Here is a 25,354-nt window from a genome sequence, read left to right on the forward strand (position 1 = left end):
TGTACAATTATGGAGAGAGATCCGACAAGGCGATTTACAAAGTATGAGTTATTCATGGGAGAAGGATCGTCAAAAAAGAGTTTACAAGGGGTTCGATATGGCATTATGGTATTGAAAAGAAGCTGAACTATTGAAGTCGTTAGACCACGAAAACATAATGAAATGCTACCATTATTGGATTGATGATCAATTTAATAATGGTAGCATTTCGTTACGTTTTCGTGGTCTAACGACTTCTATACTTTAGCTTCTGCACATAATTCCTCAAGATTTTCACTAGATTTCGTTAATGTTTGTTCAATTATAAAAATTGTGCATTGTATAGGAATTTCCAATTCGACTATCTTATTTAGGCATTGTACAATATTATCAGTTTGTTCAATTCAAATAAGTAGCAATGATTTATATCATTTTTTATTTTTTGACAGGGAATTATATTAATTAATCAAAGGCAATAATCTTGTTTATAAATTTGCGTAGTACTACAATCAATATCACAGCTAACTAACTCAACAACAATGTTCTTTTATTCAAATCAAACTAACACTTAAATCAAATTACAAACGAGAAAGCTGAATCAAACCCCCATCCTCCTACACACACACCATGTACTAAATCATACACTTTATTATTCAAACATTAACTACTATCACTACTTCGTAACACACCTTGAATTAAAGACATTGCACTAAAGAAAATCCAAGAAAAGTCTTAATTTCATACTAAAGAATTGAATAGAATAGAATCGAGCCTATGGTCTGCTCTTGCGAGTTAATGACAGCTTTTGGATTTGGCATGTTGTCTTGGCTTCGCTCACCGCCCTCATCAGTAGTTGCAAGAGACGGGTGCCTCAAGAGTTCACTTGCCTCGGGTCTCTCAGACGCAGGCTTAATGCACCTTTCAATGAATTGCCTCAGTTGAAGGTCATACACTAGTTTCATTGCATCAGGCCAAGTACCGGACTGAACTGCTTCAACAATCTTAGCCAAAGTCTCGCATTCGCTGTATATCTTCTCGTAAGTCATCATCTGTAGTACAGTCATTCCAAAAGAGTATATGTCAGCCAAATGATTATACTCATAGCTCAAAACCTCTGGTGCCCTGCACCCTGGTCTACCACCATAAGTGCTGTAAACATTACTCGGTTCTTTATACACCGCGAAACCAAAATCTGCTAGCTTAACCGTGCCTGAATTCCCATTAACAACGATATTATCAACGTTAACATCAAGGTGTATAATGTTCTGACTGTGTATGTAATGTAACGCGCTTAGAATCTGTCGACACCAAGACTTAATTGCAGCAGGACAACGAAAAAGATCATGTTTATGAATATACTCCCTCAGATTACCAGAAGAACAAAGATCAGTAATAATATTAATGGTATTTATACCATCATACCAGTAAGTGTAACATTTGACTATATTCGGATGGTTTAACGACTTCATCATTTCGGCTTCTTCACAACACTTGTTTACCCCATGTTTACCAATTTGTCCGACCTCCATTTTACTCCAAGCGATTTTATGACCATTGTAAGTGTCTAACCCTTCGTATACTTTCTTCAAGGTTCCGATTCCGACCATTTTATTGAACCTTATGAATTGCCTTGTTGGATCTTTCTCCAATTCGTCAGGGTTGTTAGCGATTTCCTCAATTTCATTGTCGTTTCGAGAACTTGAAGCCATTATTGATCAACAAAGAAACAGAGAAAAAACAGAGATTTTTTAAGATTTGTGTTTGTGTTGATGGTAGTTGTTTTGTAGATTGCTCTTAAGATGAAGTGAAAAATCAAATAGTTGGGATTGGGAAATTGTTGATAAATGATGTATGAACAGTAGATTGATGTTTATAGAAGTAATTATAGGTTGTTAGTTGTAATCCAAGAAACGTATTTATATTCTTGGGTGGGTCCAGATAAACTGATTGATTTAAGTTAGTTGCTTGACCGTTATTTAAGTCGGTTATCAAGAAATAGAAATACCCTTTTCTTGATTTTTATGTTAGATGAATTCTTTAATTAATTTATTGAACTTTTAATTATGGGGAATAATTTTTTAAGCTTTTATAATTGACTAGATTTTCATCTTTATCTATACTGATATTTGCAACTTAAAGTGGTTAAGCAACTTAAGCTTTACGAGAAATCGGGTATGATATATTATTTGTGTTACTAAATATCAATTGTTATTGCTAACATTATAAACACAAGCTACAAGCTCAAAAGAGCACGCAATACGTGCACGTATTTTAAGGTGGTAAATTCATATAATTTACATTTTTTGGAGTCTAATTCATAATTTAATATATACCAGTTATATTATCTGTAAAAAAGTATAAATATTGAAATTAAGCCGAACCCCTCAAGTCAATGAAATAAGGGGATGCAATGTAAAATAGTAGGTAACGGGGTAAATTAGTAAATGAGTTTTTGCTAAAAAAAGAATATGTGTAGAGAACTTTTTTTTTTTTGCAATAACACATAGAGAATTTCTAAGAACAGAGTAAAACAAAAAGTTTCAAAAAAAAAAAAAAAACAATGGAGGCCATGTAATATTGTAAAAGGAAAATTGAAATAGCAGTAGTATATAATACTCAAATAGTTATTAGAATATTAGGAAGTAAAATTTAAACTCAGTATTAAAATTATAGAAATGCTGTCATTAAGGGTAAAAGGAGCAGGCTGTCATTCATCCTAATTCTCTATGCAAGATGATTTACAGGGATGTGCTAGACAGGATTCAGCAACTTATCAGTAACAAATGGAAGAGAAGTCAATGTAGATGGCTGTATAGGTTGAAAGCTAGTGTAATTTGCTGTTTTTTGTAGCTGTTTTGGTTTTGTAGCCTGTGTTGCTTGCTTGTTTTTGGTTCTCATTGGAGGTTGTGTGGCCTTTGGCTGTGTAGTATGGAGTTTTGAGGCTTTGTCCTCTTCTTTTGGTAATAAAATTGCTTACTTACCAAAAAAAAAAGAGTATAATTAATCCTAAAAAAAGGAGTTAAAGTGTAATTATTGAGCTTAATATAACACCATTTTTTTTGTGAGCCGCTAAACGTCGCCCTCGAATCTTTAACTAACGCCCGTAAAATAACCTAAAATGACGTACGTAGCTTTGCTATAAAAATATTATAAAATAATTCTTTTTACCTAAACGTAACACTTTTACCCTATATTAAATTTTTTACCGTTCTCTCTAGTGTTCACCGCCACCAACGATCACGTTGAACCACCAACTACTGTAATTTTTAAAATCAAACAAATAATTTAAATTTTACAAAACCTAATTCGTTGGATCCCATGGAAGACAACGAAAGGCAGTAAACACCACCTACGTTGGTCGCCAGAGGCTCGTCGGACCGTACGGAATCGGTACGATTATTCAATTTTTTTGTTTTCGAAATTCCGATTATTTAATTTTTTGTTTTTGAAATTTTCAGGCAAACGCCCAGAAATTTCGAAAAACTTAGTCAGAAACGCCTAATTTTTTCGAACAACCCCAGGGTATTCGAAAAAACTAGGCGTTTCTGCCTAGATTTTTTGAAATTTCTGGGAGTTTGCCTGGAAATTTCGAATTTATAATCTATCAATTTTGAAATTTAATACTTAAAAAAAAGACGTTAACGACCGGTTGAGATGAAACGCTTAGAAAACACGAACAACCACAACAATAAATAAAAAATAAAAAAATCGAAACCCAGGCAAACGCCTAGGATTTTTGAAAACCCTAGGCTGAAACACCTAGTTTTTTCAAAACTTCCTAGGATGTTCGAAAAAACTAGGCGTTTCAGCCTAGGGTTTTCGAAAATCCTAGGCGTTTGCCTGGGTTTCGAATTTTAAATTTTTTTTATCAGCACACATCGAGTCCATACGGTCCGACGAGCCTTCGGCGAGCAGCATAGGTTGTGTTTCCGGTATTTCGTCGTCGTCCATAAGATCCAATAAATTTGATTTGCAAAATTTAAAAATTTTGTTTGCTTTTGAAAATCACGGTGGTTGGTCCAATGATCGTTGGTGGCTGTTGACCACTAGAGAGAACGATTAAAATTTCTCTGTACGGTAAAAGTGTGAAATTGAGGTAAAATAAATTATTTTAATAATCGTTATTATAAGGATAAGTACGTAATTTTATGTTATTTTGCGGGCGTTAGTTAGATATTCGAGGGCGATATTTAACAACCCCTTTTTTTTTGGTGAACTAATATAACACCATTTTGAGTAACAATTTTTATTTATCTACAAAAGTTTAATCATAGTACAACTTATTTAAAAAAAAAAAAACAAAAAGATACAGTACAAAACAAATTCAATAACTTAATCTTGTCAATTAACGTTAAGTTTTGATCAAGATATACTCCTTGCTTTTTTTGATAAAAGATATACTCCATTGTCATAATATAATCGTAATAAATACTTTGTAGTTAGTAGTTATTTTATGCAAAACATAAAAGTCACTGCATAATCCCAAGATAGATACTAATTCCTTCAGTAATCAATAATGTGTTAATCAGTTAGCAATTCACACCGACCAATCAATATTAGACATGATTAGTAGCATCACTAAAATAAACATTTAAAATGATCTCATCACAAAACTACAATAGAATAGATGTATAGCCATAATAAAATGGAAATTCATATAATTAAAAGACTGTTGTTTATATGTACTGTATGTGCATGTAAATCCACCGACAAATATCAATGAGCGAATTGATGCCATTAGTGATCATATAATTTTAATTTTTTTCTGAAAAGAACAAATTATATATTATTGAAATTATATGTACTCATAATCAAATTAAGAAAAACACTAATAATTAAGCATACCCCATATTAAAGAATGATTGAAAACATAAACCACCCACAATCAAATGCAACAAATTTATCGAAGTTATGTTTTGGTAAAAACTAAAAAAATCATTACATGTAATGATTCAATAAAATAAGAGAAAAATATAATAATAACTAAACACCAAAATAAGTTGTTAATCATTTTTTAAAACTGTGTCTTTTTGTATCATTTTGTTTAATTCATTCCCATTTATTGTAGAAATTGTAGGTTCAAATTTCCATTGAGAAGTGTAGATATATAAAGATGGGATAAGATAAATGATGGGAAAACAAGTTTTAAAAAATTTATATAAAGACACTTATGGGTCATCTAATGCTAATTGACTTGTTTTAGAAAATTGATCAATTTCAATTATACTTATCTACAACTCAGTTTAGTACATTGTAGGTCAACTTATCATTCAAATTGGATTGGTTTTTCTAATTCTAATTTTGACAACAAGCTATGCGACACACACTCATTGTGTGTGCATTATAAGAAATTTATATGGTTCGATTTTCCCTTTTTTTCATGAAATATTATCTACCTTATTCTAATTAAAAAAATATTTCAAAAAAAAAACTAATTAAAAAAATATTAGTGGGTTTAAGAATTGCTGAAATCGTGGAGGAAATCGAAGGATATGATTTTCTAAAAAAAGGATATTACAGTAGTTTTTTTGATTTTTTTTGTTTATGAGAAAATAGGTAGCTTTTAATATTTTTAATAAAGGATGGTAGGTTTTTTTAAAAAAAAAAAAAAATTTTAATTTTTTTATTTTTTTTTATTGATGTTAGTTATTTTTGAAAAAATTGAAGGTAGGTTTTATTTTATTTTTTATAAAGGAAATAAAAAATGAGAGGGATATTTTGGGAAAGAAAAATTTATCACCCAAAACCCCCTTTCACTTTATATAATACTATAGATTAGAGTATCAATATGCCTTGAAGTTAATTACTTTTGTTAAGCCTAAGTAATTCATTAAAATGCAATTCGTATATACTAAGGCCCTATTCTATTCACCTTATTTCCACTTATTTCAGGGTTAATAATTTCAGATAAGATCAGAAAAGGGTTAATAAGTTCTGATAAGTTCAGGTAAGATAAGTTCATGAAAAATAAGTTCAGATAAGTTGTGACAAGGGTTAATCAGGGCTACCCAAGTTTAATTTATAACTAATATAAGTTCTAATGAGGGCTAATAAGTTCAGATTTGGTAGGCGTGTCGCATACCTAACAAAATACAACCTAACTAACCACTACTATGTAGACTGGCAAGCAAGGGTCGAATCCCAAGAGACTAAGGTTCAAAAATAATTAAATAGACTCAAATTCCTACTAAGTAAGAATCAATAATGATCGATTAACTAAGGAACTAATGTATGGAAAATTCAAAAATAAATTAAATAATATGAAGAAATCAAGTAATTAAAACATCCAAGATCTAGTATCGCCAACATTACGCTTGATGCAATTATATTTCTACCCCTAACATACGATTCCAATTGAACGGAGAAAAGTAAACCCTAATCAATACCAAGGACCTCTCTCGAGTATCAATGGCTTCCCTGACATACAATCAAGCCTATTCTCATGGTATCATGCCTGGTGCTGGGCACGAACGTGCCTCTTGACGAGTGTAATTCTGCAGTCTTGGGCACGGACGTGCCCCTGCTAGGCACGGACAAGCCTAATGTCGAAGCAATTTGATGAGTATACTGACTTGGAGGCACGGACGTGCCTCCCCTGCTGTACGTATCACTCATCTTAAATCAGTCATAACTTCATATCCGGAGCTCTGTTTGAGGCGTGTAATATATTGTTGGAAAGGTCTTCAAGTCTACTTTCCAATGAAATTTGAATCACTCCATTATCATTTGTATATCAAAAGTGATGAGCATAATAGTGAACAGGTGTCATATTTGTCAAGTATTTCATCAACGTTTTGCTTCATTTTCACTCAATTAGCTCCGTTAATCCTGAAATACATCAAAAACAACGAAACTACCCATAACAGCATCGAATCATCGAAACTAAACCAAATTACACCAAAATGGACTAAAACACTCGACTAAGCTAATAAAACCAACCAAAAATAAGCTAACAAATATGCACAAAACACGACTTATCAAACTCCCCCAAGCTAAACTAATGCTTGTCCTCAAGCATTTAACCATAAATCACAAGGGAGGAGAAAGACAACTTCTCAAACCATCACAATGTGCCATCAATTTGAAATCACGAGGAGAACAAAAATAAGAGTCAATATGCATAACAACCACCATAAACCTCATATACTTGGAATCGACAAACATCTCCCCATACCAACTCACACAAACATGAATAGCTCTCACTTTAGTTGTGAAAAATAAAAACAATAAACGCTCATGTGTTTACGGGGTGAAATATGATACCACTCAACCTAGGCATAAAATGCATGTCAACTTCACATGAATCGGCCTCTTTAGGCTTGCAATGTGACTTTCTCCACTTCTAATGATTGATGCAATTACGAAAATCATGAAATCCAATAAGGGTAAGCTTGGTAAATAAGGGTTGGACGACGTAATTTGGGAATGTGGTGCTCAAAATATAACAAATCCTACCCCACTACACATTCAAATGTCGGGTTCAAGCCAACCTTATTTCCTCCGATTTTCATACAGTAATAACATAGCCCTTTTATTTCTTTCTTTTTCCTTCTCCTTTTTTTTTCAATCATACCTTTTTCTCCTTTTTTTTTATTTTTATATACTTTTTTTTTCACAAAGAGGAAGGGACTAATTGGTAATTAGGAAGACTCCTTTTTTAAAAAAAAAACTTTTAAAGCTCTTTTTCTTCCTTTTTTTTTTTTTTTTTTTTATACATCACTCATAGGGCTTTAACAAGTGTAAAACACCTTCAAAATAAACCTAGAAAAAATAGATCTATGACTTTAAATGTAGGGTACCTAGAAGGGGTTAAAACACGGCTCAAATTGGCTCAACCTACAGGTGAATGAAAAATTAAAAAAAAAAATATGTAGGCCTAAAATGTGGAGGCTCTGTTCTCTACATAGAGATTTCAATCATTTTTTCGCAACATGCATCATTCAAGTCTCGAACAGTCAAAAAGCAAGACCAAGAATTCAATTAAGTGAAGGACAAACTAATCACACAAGAAGAAACATGACTGAGATAGAGTAAAATTAGTCAAATATGGCTCAAAACTCTCATCGGGTACACAAACTATTCACATAAGTAAATCGGGAAGACCATCCCGGCCACAAACCAACTCAATTCCAAGCAAATCAGTGAATGGGTTTTCAAAAAACACTTTTCGCAAAGCACACATATATGATTGTTATCATAGAAGCATAGTCATGTAATGGAATATCGATCAACACTAAAAAGAAATAAACTAACTAAATGCTAAAAGAAAACTAATATATACATGGTGAAAAGTGAATCATGTCCCAAGCTAAACCATACATTGTCCTCAATGTATGCATATAACAGCGTAAATGGGCAAGGGGAGAAGGAAACAGATCTACTGATCGGAAGGGGGAAGACCATACCTCGGGTCGGTGCTAGGACCGACCTGGAAGCACGGGCGTGCCTTATTTCGTGGACTCCTTCTGCGTAGAATTTGCTCTTTTCACCTATTTAGATAGAGAAAATAATAAATATTAGAACACTAATAACCACATCTAGAATCAAAAATAAAAATAAAAATAGGAATAAAAGAAAAGTAAAGGATCGAGAATGGGTTGCCTCCCATTTAGCGCTTGTTTATAAGGTCTTTAGCTCGACCGTAGTGATAGCTCAGCCTGGGTCACCGCACGAAGGGGGAACTCCGCAATGTTGCCCATGGGAATGATTGCCTTCAAGTGACTCCTTCATTTTATTGTTTACCTGCCTTATATCCGAACTGACCTTCATGTGGCCAAACGCATCATCGGGTGGAATTTTGTCCTTGCTTCTCTCGAAATTTCTATCAAATACATACTTATCAAACAAAGGGTTAGTAGCATCGATTCTTAAGCAAGTACCACCATCAAATATAGAATTATAATCATCAAAGAGCTTGAACATGACTTGTTTATCCTGGGCCCTAATGGTCACTTGTCCTTTAGGAACATCTATTAAATCTTGACTTGTGGCAAGGAATGGACGACCAAATATAATCGGGATTTTATGGTCTTCTTTCATGTCCATAACAAAAAAATCAACAGGAAAAACAAGTTCACCAACCTTAACTAATACATCTTCAACCACACCCTTAGGGAGTCTAAAGGTCCTATCAGCCAATTGAGAGAAATAGAGGAAGCTCTAAGTCCTTGCAAGCCTAAACTCTCATATAATGAATAGGGCATTAAGTTAACACTAGCACCTAAATCGCACAAAACCCTATCAAAAAATTTCTCGTTTATCGTGCAGGGAGTAGTGAAACTACCAGGATCATGCAGCTTAGGTGGTAGGTTATCGTATAAGAGAGTAGGGCCCTTCTTATGTGCTACTTCCTTATCCTCATGTTGATCTTTAATATTCTTTACAAAATTTGCAAATTGAGGCATTTGAACTAAAAGATCAAAAAAGGGAGTAGAAGAGTGTACCTTCTTGAGGGCTTCACAATATTTGCCAAAATGTCTAACGAGCACGGCTTTTTACAACCGTTGCGGGAAAGGCATTGGTTCCTCATAAGCCGGTGGAGCCACATATTTGGAGCTTTGAACATCTTTGCCCTTTTCGTCTTTTCTAGACTCCTCACTGCACACCTTCTCAACAATTTGCCTCGGATAGGCTTCATCTCTTCTCAAGAAAACATCATTGCATTGTTCTTTTTGAACCTTTGCTTGATCTTGAAGAGTTGATAGGCGACTCACCTGTTGTGAGAGTTGGCTTATTTGGCTTTCCATGAGCTTACTATGGGCTTGCAACTGTTGGATGGAGTTACCTTGTTGTTGGATGGCACTATTGGTTGTGGTAATAAAGCTCTCTATCATCACTTCAAGGCTAGTTTTTTGGGGTTGTGGTTGCATTGGTTGTTGGTTCATGGATGGTCTTTGTTAGAAACCGGGTAGTGGTTGGTTGTAGTTGTTGGATTGGGGTGGTTGTGATGGATTCTGCTGTGCCTAGGTGTTCTTGTATGATAAGATTGGATGGTGTTTCCAACCTTCATTATAGGAATTTGAGTAGGGATCATAAGGATTTTTGGGATTTGAGGAGTAGAAATCATTGGCTTGTTCGATGGACATCTCACTCGAGTTTTGCGGGCAATTTGGTGCGATATGGCCCTACATTACACATTTGACAAACCTCCTGGGGGCTAGTAGAAGTTCCAGCTTGGAACTTATCAAACCTGCTTGTTAGTGCCTACACAGAACTAGCTAACATAGTCAAAGCATCTACATCAAGCTTACCTCCCTTTTTCACAGTATGTCGGCCTCCTGGATGATAATTATCATTGGCTGTCATCTTCTCTATAAGCTCCTTTGCTTTTGTGCGGTTCTTTGTCAAGAGAAAGCCTCCTGACGCAGCATTGATGTAGATCCGAAACTCATGAGTCATGCCATTATAGAATGTCTGCATTAATATCCACTCTGGAATGCCATGGTGAGGGCATTGTCGCTGTAGCCTCTTAAACCTTCTCCAAGCCTCATAGAGAGACTCGTCATCTGACTGTCGAAAAGTTGATAGCTCGTTCCTCAACCTAGCAGTCTTCTCTTAACCCAGAAACTTCACCAAGAAGGCCTTCACTAGCTTATCCCATGTATCGAGCGAGCCATCGCCTTCATCTCTCAACCACTCCCTTGCCCTATCCCGTAATGAGAAAGGGAAAAGGCGTAGTCTAATCGCGTCATCTGTAACACCATTCATTTTCATAGTATCACATTTCTCCAAAAAACTATCAATATGACTTACCGGGCAATCATGCGGTAGTCCTGCGAATGAATCATTGGAGATGAACTGGATGAATTGCGGCTTGAGCTCGAAGTGCTGAGCCATCACAGGTGGTCTTACGATGCTAGAAAGGACTCCGGTAGTCGTATCAGGAATACTGTACTCCAAAAGGGATTTTGTGGCGTCCGCCATGTTTCTATTGGTTTGATTTCTCCTTCTTCTTCTACCTGCTCGTCTTCTTGCGGTTGCTTCGATTTCAGAATCAAAAGGAATTAAATCGTCTGATCTTGTACCTCGAGTTTGCATGCAACAAGGAACTAAAGAAGAGTATCAAAAACACAAGAAACAATAGCCGAAGCAACGAATGAGGCTTAGTAAAAACGAATCACAAATAATCAAATGAAACCGTTAGTCCCCGGCAACGGCGCCAAAATTTGGTAGGCGTGTCGCGTACCTAAAAAAATATAACCTAACTAACCACTACTATGTAGACTGGCAAGCAAGGGTCGAATCCCAAGAGACTAAGGTTCAAAAATAATTAAATAGACTCAAATTCCTACTAAGCAAGAATCAATAATGATCGATTAACTAAGGAACTAATGTATGGAAAATTCAAAAATAAATTAAATAATATGAAGAAATCAAGTAATTAAAACATCCAAGATCTAGTATCGCCAACATTACGCTTGATGCAATTATATTTCTACCCCTAACATAAGATTCCAATGGAACGGAGAAAAGTAAACCCTAATCAATACCAAGGACCTCTCTCGAGTATCAATGGCTTCCCTGACATACAATCAAGCCTATTCTCATGGTATCATGCATATTAGAGACATTAAACACATTACTCTCACTTCCCAATTATTAAACCCAACTACTCTCGGGTTGAATAAATATCAAACCCTAAATTGATCTACTCAAATCTGTTTAAACCCAACTCTCGCTGTGATAGAAACAAAGGAATAATCACAATACTAAGATTACGTCTAACCTAGTATTGGCATAATCACAATCAATTTAGCATAAGCAATTGCAAAAGTCATTAGAGAATTTAAAGAATTAATTCATGCATCAATCATAATTGGGCTACCCTAGATCTTGGAATAGGGAATCTACTCACACATATTGAAAGGAACAATAACTAAAATAATTGAAGAAAACATAATTAAGAAACAAGAGATTAAAAGAAAATACCGAATCTTGAATTGAATTGAAGGCGGAAAGTGTAAATCTTGAATCTTGAATTACAAAAGTAAAGAAAAAAATAGAGAGAACTAGTTTTGAATAACGTAAAATTAAAGGCTAGAATAAAACTTAATCCCCAAATAAAACTTTACTTAGTGTACTTATACTCCTAGAAAAATAAGAAAACGATTAAAAGAATTTGCGCACAATCTTCCCAGGAGGCACGGACGTGCCCCTTGCTAGGCACGGACGTGCCTCTGTGCGAGCATATCTTCCTTTGGCTAATGACTTCCAGGCAGGGACGTGCCTTTTGACGAGTGTAATTCTGCAGTCTTGGGCACGGACGTGCCCCTACTAGGGACGGATGTGCCTAATGTTGAAGCAATTTGATTAGTATACTGACTTGTAGGCACGGACGTGCCTCCCTGCTGCGCGTATCACTCATCTTAAATCAGTCATAACTTCATATCCGGAGCTCTGTTTAAGGCGTGTAATATATTGTTGGAAAGGTCTTCAAGTCTACTTTCCAATGAAGTTTAATCACTCCATTATCATTTGTATATCAAAAGTTATGAGCATAATGGTGAACAGGTGTCATATTTGTCAAGTATTTCATTAACGTTTTGCTTCATTTTCACTCAATTAGCTCCGTTAATCCTAAAATACATCAAAAACAACGAAACTACCCATAAAAGCATCGAATCATCAAAACTAAACCAAATTACACCAAAATGGACTAAAAAACTCGACTAAGCTAATAAAACCAACCAAAATTAAGCTAATAACTATGCACAAAACACGACTTATCAGTCCAATAGCTTAAACTATTGCTTTGTTCTGCTTCTACAGCCCCCTTTAGGCAAAACTACCTACACCCCTACTAAATTACCATATAGCGCTTACCCTCCCCCCTCCCCCATCCCAGTAAAAGAAAAACTACAACTCACCCCCTACTAATTTAACCGCAAAGTAACTATCCACTAACCATGGTAACTTCAATAAACCACCTTTGTGGCCCTACCCCATATATATACATAAATAAAATAAAAACAAAACTACCATTTCAAATCATTTTATCTCTCTACAACCTTCTTCTTCATCAATTTCTCTAGACTTTCTCTCTCATCAAAACCAAAAAAATCCAAACAATATCACTCTAAAATTACTCTAAATTACTTCAAAATACTACTAATAATGTCTTACATTCGCGAAGAAATTCTTCAACCCCAACAACATTCTAAGAAAGAGTAAGTAATTTGTTCATTTTAGTACAATTTTGTGTATAAACCCTAGGTTTTCAATTTTAATTTGCGATTATATGTTCTGAAACATAATCTGCTATGATTACAAATATTTTTATGCAAAACTGATTAAAATCTACTATATTTTGTGTTATTTTTCAAATTTTTATAATGTTCAGTTAATTTTATCAAGGAATTTACAAATTTTGTGTTATATATGTAAAAATCATAAGGAATTATATATGAAATTATTTGCCATTGAAAATTGAGTATAGAGTATAATTGTACTATTTTTCATAATTAGTTGAGTTTTCGTTGAATTACTAAGATTTAAATTAGTTTATATTATAAATGACTTTTGGTAGATGTTCATTTTTATTTTGGTAGATGTTCATTATGATATTAGTATATGATCATTTACAATCTAACCTTAGATTTACTAGGGTTCGAGAGAAGATTGCCCTAGCTTTTTTTTATGATCATTCACGTATTAATAAATGTTTACTAGTATTGAAACAAATGTTCATTTGAATTTAAATATATACATGTTCATTCTCATATTGAAGATATCTACATAGACTATAATAATACATGTTTAACTTCATATTAAATTAATATATGCTCATGAGCATCATTTGAATATTATAATACATACATTTTAACTGTAATATTGATAGATTTTTATTCAAGTTTGATACATAGATGTTTATTTAATATGTGTACATTCACACATATATTAATGTATGTTCATTCACATGTTAAAAAATGTTCAAAAATAAATCACATATTGTTCATTCATCATAGACCTTTTGATGATTCTATTTTAAAATATAATATAATCTTATGATATTTCATCAACATATAATATCAATACATATTAAGTTGTATTTTGACATATTGAATTATTATTAATGGTCATTTACATATTAATAGTTATTCATTTGGATTTTGATATATGTTCTTTTTCATATTAATAAATGTTCATTTAGTATTTAATACATGTTCATTTAGATTTTATACGTTTTCATTTTCACATTGAAAGATTTTTATATCTTTATAGTGTGTTCATTTCTGAATTCATAATTGTTATTTATGCGTAAATGTTCAATTTTGAATCCTTAGATTTCACGTACTTTTTTTTGGAATGTGTTATTAAATTTTTATTTGTTTATTTAATTTATTTTTTTTTGAAAAACTTAATCAATATCTTGTTGTACAGGATAATCAAGTAAGGTAGTTGAAGGCGACATATATATTGTGCTCAAATTATATTTTTTATGGAAAACACACAAATATATGATTAGAGGTGCAACAAGGAGGGTATATATATATATATATATATATATATATATATATATATATATATATATATATATATATATATATATATATATATATATATATATATATATATATATATATATACGGGGAGGTTCCGCTGAAAACAGAGCTTATGGTGAAAACTAAAAACAAGCAATCTTAGCCATTGAATGTTCACTAGATCATCTGATGGTGTGAAACAACCTAGAGGTCACTATATACAAAAATAAGGTCATTATATCAAGTTATATTAATTTTGATGACACTTACACCGAGGTCACTATATATAGAAATAAGGTAACTATATCAATTTTTACAATATTTACTTTGAGATCACTATATACAAAAATAGGGTAATTATATCAATTTTGACTACATTTACATAAAGGTCACTATATGCAAAAATAAGGTAACTACATCAATTTACAGAGGCCACATTTATATAGAGGCCACTATATATATAAAAATAACGAAGGTCACTATATATAAAAATTAGGTAATTATATCAATTTTGACAACATTGACCACATTGATATAGAAGTCACTATTTACAAAAATAAGGTAACTATCATCAGATAACTTCTCTTTCTCCTCCTTGTCATCAGATAACTTCTCCTGCTTCTCCTTGTCTTCCTACTGCTCCTTATCATAAGATAACTTCCTGCTCATTAAAATTTACACTAAGAAAATAATTAGCTATTATTAATTTTGACTAAATCACACTATGAACTACCAAAAATCAATTAACAACTAGAGCAATCAATGTGAGTAATCAATTAACTAAAATTGATCCAATGCGACAAACTTTAGATTAAACTTTAGATCCACCTGCTGCCTATATATAGCTGCATGGTACTGAATGATGAGCTTCTCTTCTTGTTCTGTGAATTCTTCATGCTTAAGGTCAGGCCTCAGGTAGTTAGTACACCTAAGCCTGTAACTCTTACCACGTCTATTAAGTCCTATAAAAACAACTAATTCATTAATATGCATAAACCCTTGATAATTAGTAAAAGAGAACAACAAAAACCTAAGCAAAACAAAGCATATTATTTAGATCTTAAAACACAGCATGAGCTGATAATGACATATAACGACATTAGCCATTTACTGCATAACACAGGGTGTTGTTACTCACAGTAAGATTTTTACTCGCCTCTATCATGTACCCCTCTCACAGCTCCTAAGGGAAACTGTTGGAATCACAATAAATTAATGTTGATTAAATCACTTTTCATAATATGGTGATCCCATAAACATGGTGATTCTATAAACAAACTGAACAAGAGAATTTTGGATCCAATCTTAAATCAATCTACTGTAATACCAAACTATGTACAGTAAATCAACTCACTTCAATTAATTGCCACAACATCACCAAAGGGTTAAAAAAAACAACACTCCAATTAAGCGCGAGTTTGTAATTATCAACCAAATTTACAAAATCAACATTAACAAATCATACATTTTCTGACCTAAATCAAACATTTAGAATTTCTAAAAAAATAGTCATCACTGAAACTCAAATCTCTCATATACAGAGACAAATCAACATTAAAACAATCAAAACTCTAGATTAAAAAATCAAAGATCTAAAAATCGAAAAACAAATCAATGATTCAGACAAAAAAAAAAATCATTAATTTCAATTGAACAAAAGTAAAATCCAAAAACAAAACAATTGGACAATAATTCATCACTTAATTAAACAAACAGAACCTCATATATGAAGAAATTATAGTAATTAAACAAATTATAGAACAAATTGTTGTAATTACAGTGTCAGAGGAGAGAGAAAGCGAAAGAGAGAGAATACCAAAGAGAAGATGAGCTGCGAGAGTGGCCATGGTGAAGGAGGCGAGAAGGACGAGGAGCGAGAAAGCGAAGAAGCGGAGGACGAAGACGGCGACGATGGAGGTCACAGCGGGAAGAAATCGGTGAGAAAGGCGGCTGATGCTGGTGTTGCTGTGGTAGAGGTGGTGGTGGCGCCGCCGTTGATTCGCCATGGGCGCCAGAAAAAAGCTTCAACAACACTGAAAAAATCATGAAAGCTATAGATCTTCTTCTACTTAGATCTCTGTCTCATCTTTCGGCGCTTCCTCTTCAATCTCCTCATACGCTTCTTCTTCCACTGCAAAAATCAATCAAATCAACAAGTTGAACTTCAAATTAGTTAACAATGGTGGAAAAACTCGACTGAACCGAACAAATCAATGAAATTAAGGAAAAAACTAAAATTAATCGATTAGTAAAACAGGAAATCGAACTAAATTGAACAAAATCGAACAGAAAATCGCAAAATCAAACAAAATCGAACAAAATTGATGAAAATTTCAGAAACCTTAAAACCTCAAATCATGCAAAATATAGCGAAATTAACACAAAGAACTCACCTGATAATAGATCGTAGAGCTGAAAAATTGCTGAAAATCAAAGTAATTGAAGCTGAATTTGAAAAAAGTAGCGTGAAAGTTGGGGAAAAAAATATCGAGAAATTAGGAGAGAGAAAGTAAGAGAGTGGAGGAAGAAGAAAATAACGGAGGAGAGAGAAATTGTTTTCGTGGGAGGAGAGAGAAAATTAGTATATAAACGTTAGACGTCATCCGCTAGATTATAATCTACGGCTAGGATGAATCGTTTTCAGTTTTCACCCTAACATTTGTTTTCACATGATCCATACTCCATATATATATATATACATATACATATATATATATATAAGGCTCATATAAGAACCCTCCTCTATATGAGAACTTTTTTTATATAAGAACAAATCTGGATTGTTGAATAGATATGATCTAACCGTTTAAAATACACCCATGCTAATGGCATTTTTTGTAAATTTATGCATCAGTCATACATGATACACCTCTTTTTCTTTTCCCTCTTTCACGCATCACTTCTCTCTCTAATTTCAAGCAACTATACTTTTTTCTCGCTTCCTAGTGCTTTTGGGTGGAAATTCTTCATCAAATTTTTGTAAATTTATCTATTTATCTTTAAATTGTCTTGTAAATCGATTGTTACAATGTATAACGTTCAATTCGTTAATTTATTTTTTTCATTTTTTCGGTTTAATTTTTTCAATTACAGTTTGATTTTTTCGGCTCAATCTATTCGATTGTGTTGGATTCTTTTCCGATTAATTTTAACTGTTTGATTTCAATTATTATTTCGACTTAATTTTCTTGATTTGTGCTTGATTATTTCGGCTTAATTTTTTCTATAGTGTTCAATTTTTTCGGCATAAGTTCATTAGTTTGTGTTCGATATTTTCGACTTAAGTTTATCTATCAATTTATGTTCGATTTATTCAATTACATCATCAAATTTTCTGAATTTATGTTTTTATCCAATTTATTATGCTTATTTTGCTTAATTTCATTGAATTTTTCTTCTGATTTTGCTACATTTTATTGATTGCATGTGTTTATTGTGAATTTTAGGTTTATCATTTTTCATTTTTGATCCTAAAGTTTATCTTAATAGTCATCTTCTCCATGTTTATTTCTTGTAATTAACTTCAAAGGTTTAATGTATGAAACTTCTTTTCATATTTTTTTTATTTGGACTATAATTGATCATGTTCTAAAAATTTGTGCATATGTTCAAAACTGTTATGCAAATGTGCTAAACTTTATACATGTTCTATGGTCTCTAGCTATATTTATATTGGGGATATGGAGAATGCACATAAGCTCTTTGATGAAATAGACTAATTAAGAAAAATAAGTAGGAAGCTAGTGACTACTTCTTATCTTAGACTAAGTGAGATATGGAGTTTGTGATTCAATTTGAATCAGTTATACTTATAGTTGATTCTACTCTTAAGTTTAGGTATCCTACTCATTGCGGTAGCTCAAAATCTTATAAGTGAAAAAAGAAGGGAGTTCAAAAATCAAAGAAAGCTGAAAAAATTTCAGAAAAGATTACCTTTACCAAGTGCGGAATTCGCCGACATTTAAGTTCAGATCAACGAAATTCACTTTAAAGCCTTGGATTGTTGGTATGTATGAGAAACAAATTCGGGTAAAGGGGAAGATTTAGTGAAAAGCTGGGTTGCATGTGCGAAAATGAGTAAGGTGGGCAAGGAATATGGTGCGAGTGGTTTAAGTATCTTCCAGAATCAAGATTTTCATAATTCACGCCATTAATAACCCATTAATCCCACTTTACTCACTGGCTGTTTGTGTTCCTCTCCAATTAATGACCCACTAATCTTCTCCACTTCCCAATTACTTCCAATTATTTCCAAATTAACGGTTATTAAAATCAGTAACCACTCAAACTTCTCCTAATTAAAGTTATCATCATTTGCTTCCCTCCAATTTTGCAAGTCAAAACCCGATCCGTTACTCTTCCAAATCGGGTCTGGGGGACAAGTTGTTTGGGTCCAATTTCTCCTCTATTGGGCTAGTCATCGAATGATAGATTTTAAAGCCCAAAAGCAAGGTTCTACTCTCCAACCCAAAGGTCAAGTCAGTCAAAAGTCCGGTCAACGTGGCAAGCCCACGTGGGTTCAAAGGGCCCAAGTCCTTTAATTGAGCAAAGGTATAAAAGTCAACACTTGCATCATTTTACATTCATTCACAATCAGCCTCAACCATCTAAATCCCTTGCATAGGTCATTCTCTCTCTCTTTCAACACTGTACTAATTTCGGCATCGGAGGGGCCTTCCTCGGTACAACCCTTGAGGCCAGTTTTACATGTGTTTGCTGTGTAAGAAATTCTCGGCCCAGTCATCATTTGGATTGAGACCAGTCTTCCTCCTCGAAAAGGGCTCGCTGAAGGTCCTATTGTTTTCATCCGGAACATTTGGTATAGTTGAAGGTACGTAGTTAACCTCGTACATACTATGAATAGTTAAATTTCTTGATGTGTTGTTTAAGAGTAACTATAACATATTTACTATCACGTCTAGTTAAATTTAATTGTGCACGATTGATGAACATCTTTTGAACTTGAACTGGCTAAACTCATTAAGTTGTTAAGTATTATGCAAATAATATTTTGCCACCAAGAATGAATATACTACAAGAAAACAGTTGGATTCCGACTGAAAATTTCCGTAGGAAACATAGGAAAATCCGTCCGAAACAAGCCTTCTGAAGGAATTCCGTCGGAATAAGTCTGTCGTAATGGCCTTTGTAGGAAATTCGACCTTTTCCAACGGAAATTTCGTCGGAATGCCTTCCGACAGAATTTTCGGCGGATTTAATTCTGTCGACGCTGTTTTTTACTTTAATTTCCGTCGAAATTGGATAAGAGTTGGATAGGTTTCCGTTGGAATTTTCCGTCGGAAGAGGTATATTCCGACGGAAATATCCGTCGGAAAAGTCAGTAAAAAAAAAAAAACAGCCCCCACCCACACCCACCCAGACCACCCCCACCAACGTACTTGACCCACTAACCAAACCCAGTAGCACACCCACCCTGACCACCCCTACCCACCACCACACCCACCCAAACCACCCCTACCCACCACCACACCCACGTGCTTCACCGAAACCACCTAAACCACCACCAAAAAACCCACCCACCCACTCTACCACCACGACACCGAAACCCAAAATAACATCAAAAAAATTCGACCACAACCACCACAATTCGAACTCCAACATCCATCAATACCACCATAAATTTTCAAAATAATAAAATCGAAAACAATAATATATTTAAATTAAAAAAAAACCGAAAAACAACACTTTAATTAAAATTAATAAAACAGAAAAACAGAAGTTTAATTAAAATAAAAAAAACCGAAAAAACATACCTTGAATTGACCAAACAAAACATCGAAATTGGGTTAACAAGGTCAAATTCGACCATGAAAACTCTAGATCTAGAGTTTTCATGGTCGAATTTGAACTGAAAACCTTGATTTATATGCGTTGGTGTTGTTGCGGAGAGGAGATCGGTGGTGTTGTTGCAGAGAGGATAACGAGAAGAAGGAGATACAAGAGGACGAAGAAGAAACAGGAACAGGTGAGAAGAAGAAGAGGAGAGCGAGAAGACGTAGAGGAAAGAGAAGGAGAACGAAGAGGGCAAGAGAAGGAGAAGAAGAACAAAGAGAAGAGGAAAGAAAAGAAAGAAGGGAGGAGGAGAGAGAATTTGGGGCGGCTAGAGAAAGAGAAAGAGAAAATGAAATGAGGGGGGGATTCCGCCCATTTTTAGGGTTTGTTTTTTTTTTTATTAATTTATTCCGATGGATTTAACTTCCGTCGGAAAATATAAGCTTTCCGACGGATTTTTTTTTTCCGTTGGAAATTTAATGTTCCGATGGAATCTTATATTTTCCGACAGAAGTTAAATCCGTCGGAAAATTCCTACCGAATAAAAAATCCGTCGGAAATTCTGATTTTTCAGACGGAAATAAGAGTCCGTCGGCAACTGTCCGTTGGAAATCAACCTATTTCTAGTAGTGATAATCCCTATACTTGACTCTGCAACACACACTACTATATTTATTAAAAAAGTTAACGCTATATACTTAAAAAATGGCTTCACATTTTTGTAGTACGCCAAAATGCCTTCATTGTTTTATCTTTACTAAATTTAAATTAATTTTAGTGAACTAAAATTATTTTTGTAAGGTGAGTTGAATAAGCCCTTATTTTATTTTAACTTGAATTCAAAATCATGTCCCACGCACATATTTAGTGTATTTAAAATAAGTTTTAATATATAAAATTGCTTCATAGCATGTTTGAGAGGTTGTTATTAACACCTGGGTGTACCTTACACCCATGAATATATGTTCTCATTGTGATGATTGTTTTTCATTTTATCATCAAATGAAGAACAAAAACTAACCTTAAGTTAGTTGGGTGTACAATACACCCGTGTGTCTATAAAAAATTCTAACCAAGTTTACAATGACATGATAATTATTCGATAAGGCAATAAGCGAGTTTACAGATGACACAATACGAATAAAATAGCACTTAATTTTGTTAATAACATGATTTGATTTGCCTCAAAAAAAAAAGTAATATGATTTGATTCAAGATAGTCATCTTAGCTGATTTGACATCATCGTAGCTTTAATACTCTCAATACATATTGCACAGTACTATAATTACTCACAATCAGCAATGTTCTTTTATTAAAAATTTCAAATTAACACTAATTATAACCAAAGTTTTTGCTACCAAAAGATGCTTTAAAAAATAAAAATAAAATACGTAGTACTGCAGTTACTAACTTGAATGAAATTTGATTGATCTCAGAATTCATACGTTGCAGCAAAAGCAAGATGATAGCATAGGAAACCAAACAGATAAAAGTCGACGAGGTCGTGTCTCATCATCTTGCTCTTCATCACTCGATAACTCGTATACCATAGATCGCGAAACAGAGTCATTCGTTCCCCATTGTGACCCAAATGAGTTACCCCCACTGTCAAAATCTGTATCTGACTCCGTCTGTGTTCCGGATGGCGAAACAGTCCGTTCTTGACGCTCATCAGTTTTTGTTTCTTGTTCTGGAGGTGGTGGTCTTGATTGTGAACCATTGTCTGATGTCTGATCGCCGCTGTCAGTTTCTTCCGCTGTCATGAACAGCTTTCGTAAACCAAAACTCTTATCCACTTCTGATGAAGCATTGTCTGAAGTCTGATCTCCGCTTTCAGTTTCTTCCTCCTCCGGTTTCGTAGGTGGTGACGAAACATTATCTGTCATAAACAGCTTTCGTAAACCAAAATTCTCATCCAATTCTGATGAAGCAGCCATTGCTGAAGCTAACAGAAGATTTGGCACTGATTAGAAATGACTAGGGTTGTTTTCTGATGTTTAATTGTAATTAAGGGATGATTTTGTAGGAAAAACAGAGAATTCTTGGAATTAAAGGAGAATGTATTGTTGTTATTTATATAAGATTAATAGAGTGGCTATTTATATCTGCTTGCGGCAGTTCGTTTGTTACTTGAATTAATTAGTTAAGTTGGTTATCAAGATCAAAAAACAGGAATTGCCATTTCTTGATTCTTTAATTTAAAAATTTAAAAAGTGATGAAACAAAATGTAACAATAAATATACCTGTTATGAAAAATCGTTATGCTTCATTAATTTTTTTTGTCATGCTATGCAATGTTGAGTATGCTTATCTACGCTAAAAGCTAAAGCTTGTATAGGTTATTCACCTTATTATTGTCACATATCTTAGTTTTTTCGGATAAACTAATAACTTTAGATTTTTCATTTTATTTTGGAAATTTTGCACACAGAGACAAATGTAACAAGACCATAATTGACTATGTTATTAATACACGTGTATATTAGCATATCAGATTAAAAATTAGCCAAATTGATTAGAAAGTTTTGTTAGAACAACTTTATATGGTTATACTCCGATCCCTGTCCCTTTATTTAGTAATTTTTTGGGTCAAACTTTGTAAACGTTGACCATAAATTACCGTTAATCTATAAGAGATAACATAGTCATGAATATATCACGTTTTATCAGTTTTACATGTATGGAAATAAAGTTAATTATGTGCGTTCTAAGATGTGTCTTGAAGACCGTAAAAAGTCAAATAGGGCAAAGAAATAAAGAAAGAATGTACCAGTCTAAGAGAACATTAGATAGGCTAAATCAATTTGAATCAGAAAATTTCTCCATTACTCTTGGACATTAATATAACTAAATTTGATAGTTTTCTATGTTACTCCATATTAGACCCTTAATAGACTGTATTTAAATGTCTCTTTAACCAAATACAACCCAATTAGAACCATCTAGCCCATAAGAAGTATACAACATCTGCGTGCCACGTTGCTTGGCGTATAAATATGGTTATTGTATAACTTAGTACCCCTAGTCCCCTAGTCATGGTATGGTACGGGTGATGTTCATTGGTATAGTAGAAAGTAATACGTGGTTCGGGTTATATCACGTACATACCACGAGTAGTTAAATTTCATGATGTGCTGTTTAAAAATAATTACTAACATATTTATGATCACCTCTAGTTAAATATAATTGTGCACGATTGATGAACATCTTGTGAAAAATCGAACTGGCTACTCATGAAGTTAAATATTATGCAAATAAATTTTTTCCACCAAGAACCAATATAATCCTTATACTTGACTCTGCAACACTACTTCTAAATTTCCTAAAATTATATACCTAAAACATGGCTTCACGTACTTGTGATACGGCTAAACGCAAATTATTGCATAAGCCTTCATTATTTTTTTTGTACATACTACAGAGGACTAAATACAGAGCTTTTCATTTTCCATCAAAGTAAGTTTCGGCTAAATGCAAATTCTGTAGTGAAACCCAATCAAGAAGATGAGAAAATCTAAAATTATTTAGTATGAATTGAGAAGCCAATTTATCGTTACATAAGCGAAGACAAAATAAGCTCAGAAATAATACGAATTCATATACTTGAAGCAATCACAAATAACAAGTAAAATGCCTAATTTCGAGCAATCATACTAATTAAGACTGAAAGTATATAAAATTCCTAGAATCATATTCAAAATAATCACTCTAACATACATGCATATTGTCGAAAAGTCTTTTAATACCAAATTATTGCATTGACCTTAAACTTCCATCTTTTGCAGCAAAATGTTGATGACAGCATCCCAGTATTCCCAAACCATTTTGGAATCAACTAGGTATCACTCGATTTCTCGTGTGTCCTAGATGGCGAAACAGTCTCAGACGTTCCCTTTTGTGACCCAAAGGTCTCACACCCACGCTCAATTTCTCTTTCTCGTTCCAGAGGTGGTCTGGAAGGCGGAACGTTATGTGTCGTACTGTCAGGGTGGTCTGTACGCAGTAATCTAGCCACCTGATCACGCACAGACTCTCTCAGAGTCTGAATACTAGCACTACTACTTGCTTTTGATGTTTCAGGAACATCGTCTGCAAGAAACGGGTCATTCAGGAGGTCAATTGCCGCAGGTCTCTCTGATTTAGGGCGCAGACACTTATCAATGAATTGCCTAACCTCGGAGTCTTCCACATTGTTTAGCGCGGCAGGCATTTCACCCCTCTTAATCATTCCGGAAACCAGCTCCTTGTCGTTGTTGCATTCGCTGTACATCTTTTCCTTAGTCACTATCTGTACTAAAGTCATCCCAAACGAAAATATATCAACCTTTTCATTATATTCTGCTTCAAAAATTTCCGGTGCCATAGTTTCTGGTGTACCAACACACCTAGTTAGACTTCTTCCCGGTTTAATTTTACACGCGAAACCAAAATCTCCTAGCTTAACCGTGCCCAAGTTTCCATCAAAGAAAATGTTTTCAATCTTAACATCTCGATGAACGATCATCAGTATACTACGATCATGAAGATAGTTCAACGCACTTAGAATCTGTCTAGACCAATTCTTGATCGCGGTGTTACCTACAAGATTGTGTTTGTCGGTGAACTTTCTCAAATCTCCGGAAGTAAAAAGCTCGGTAATCATGTGAAAGATTTTAGTGGAATCATCATGTTAGGATTAGTGTGGAGATAGATAAATACATGGAGACATAAGGAGATTGCATAGAAGCTGCCTTATTGTTAAGGTTCGACCAAACTTGTGAAAAGTTCGGTCGAACCCGGTTTTAAGTCAGTAGGTGCACCAGTTTTCATTTCTAGAGGAGGAGTGACCAAACCCAAGGAGGTTCGACCGAACCACCCCAGGTTCGACCGAACTCTGGGTAGGTTCGGCCGAACCTCCCTGCTCCCTATTTCGTCGCTTCGTTTTCGGCTTGTGCGATTTGCTTTAATCTTAGCCGTTGGATTGTATTTTCTACCTAGACTATATATACCTTTTCTAAGCCTCTTTGTTGATTATTCACAAATATTTAAACACATAGAGAGGTTTTGAGAGGGTTTGTGAGGAGCATTTGAATTCTATACAATTCATGCTTGTAATTCTTG

General features: G+C 34.0%; 2 protein-coding genes across 2 annotated transcripts; both read right to left on the reverse strand.

Annotated features, from left to right (window-relative positions):
- Positions 1 to 722: 722 nt before the first annotated feature.
- Positions 723 to 1,688, reverse strand: LOC110735591 (probable serine/threonine-protein kinase WNK6). The gene has a single exon (XM_021915781.1). It carries the CDS (start codon positions 1,686 to 1,688, stop codon positions 723 to 725), a length of 966 nt encoding a protein of 321 aa, XP_021771473.1.
- A 22,401-nt stretch (positions 1,689 to 24,089) lies between these two features.
- On the reverse strand, positions 24,090 to 24,896 carry LOC110735592 (serine/threonine-protein kinase WNK8-like). The gene has a single exon (XM_021915782.1). The coding sequence runs from the start codon at positions 24,894 to 24,896 to the stop codon at positions 24,090 to 24,092; it is 807 nt and encodes a 268-aa protein (XP_021771474.1).
- Between the last annotated feature and the right edge of the window lie 458 nt (positions 24,897 to 25,354).

This window comes from Chenopodium quinoa, unplaced genomic scaffold (assembly GCF_001683475.1).
Source record: "Chenopodium quinoa cultivar QQ74 unplaced genomic scaffold, ASM168347v1, whole genome shotgun sequence".
Classification (NCBI taxonomy): domain Eukaryota; kingdom Viridiplantae; phylum Streptophyta; class Magnoliopsida; order Caryophyllales; family Amaranthaceae; genus Chenopodium; species Chenopodium quinoa.

Bases quoted from the DNA above. Each gene is read 5' to 3' on its own strand.
- LOC110735591 (XM_021915781.1), bottom strand. From the start codon at position 1,688: ATGGCTTCAAGTTCTCGAAACGACAATGAAATTGAGGAAATCGCTAAC.
- LOC110735592 (XM_021915782.1), bottom strand. From the start codon at position 24,896: ATGATTACCGAGCTTTTTACTTCCGGAGATTTGAGAAAGTTCACCGAC.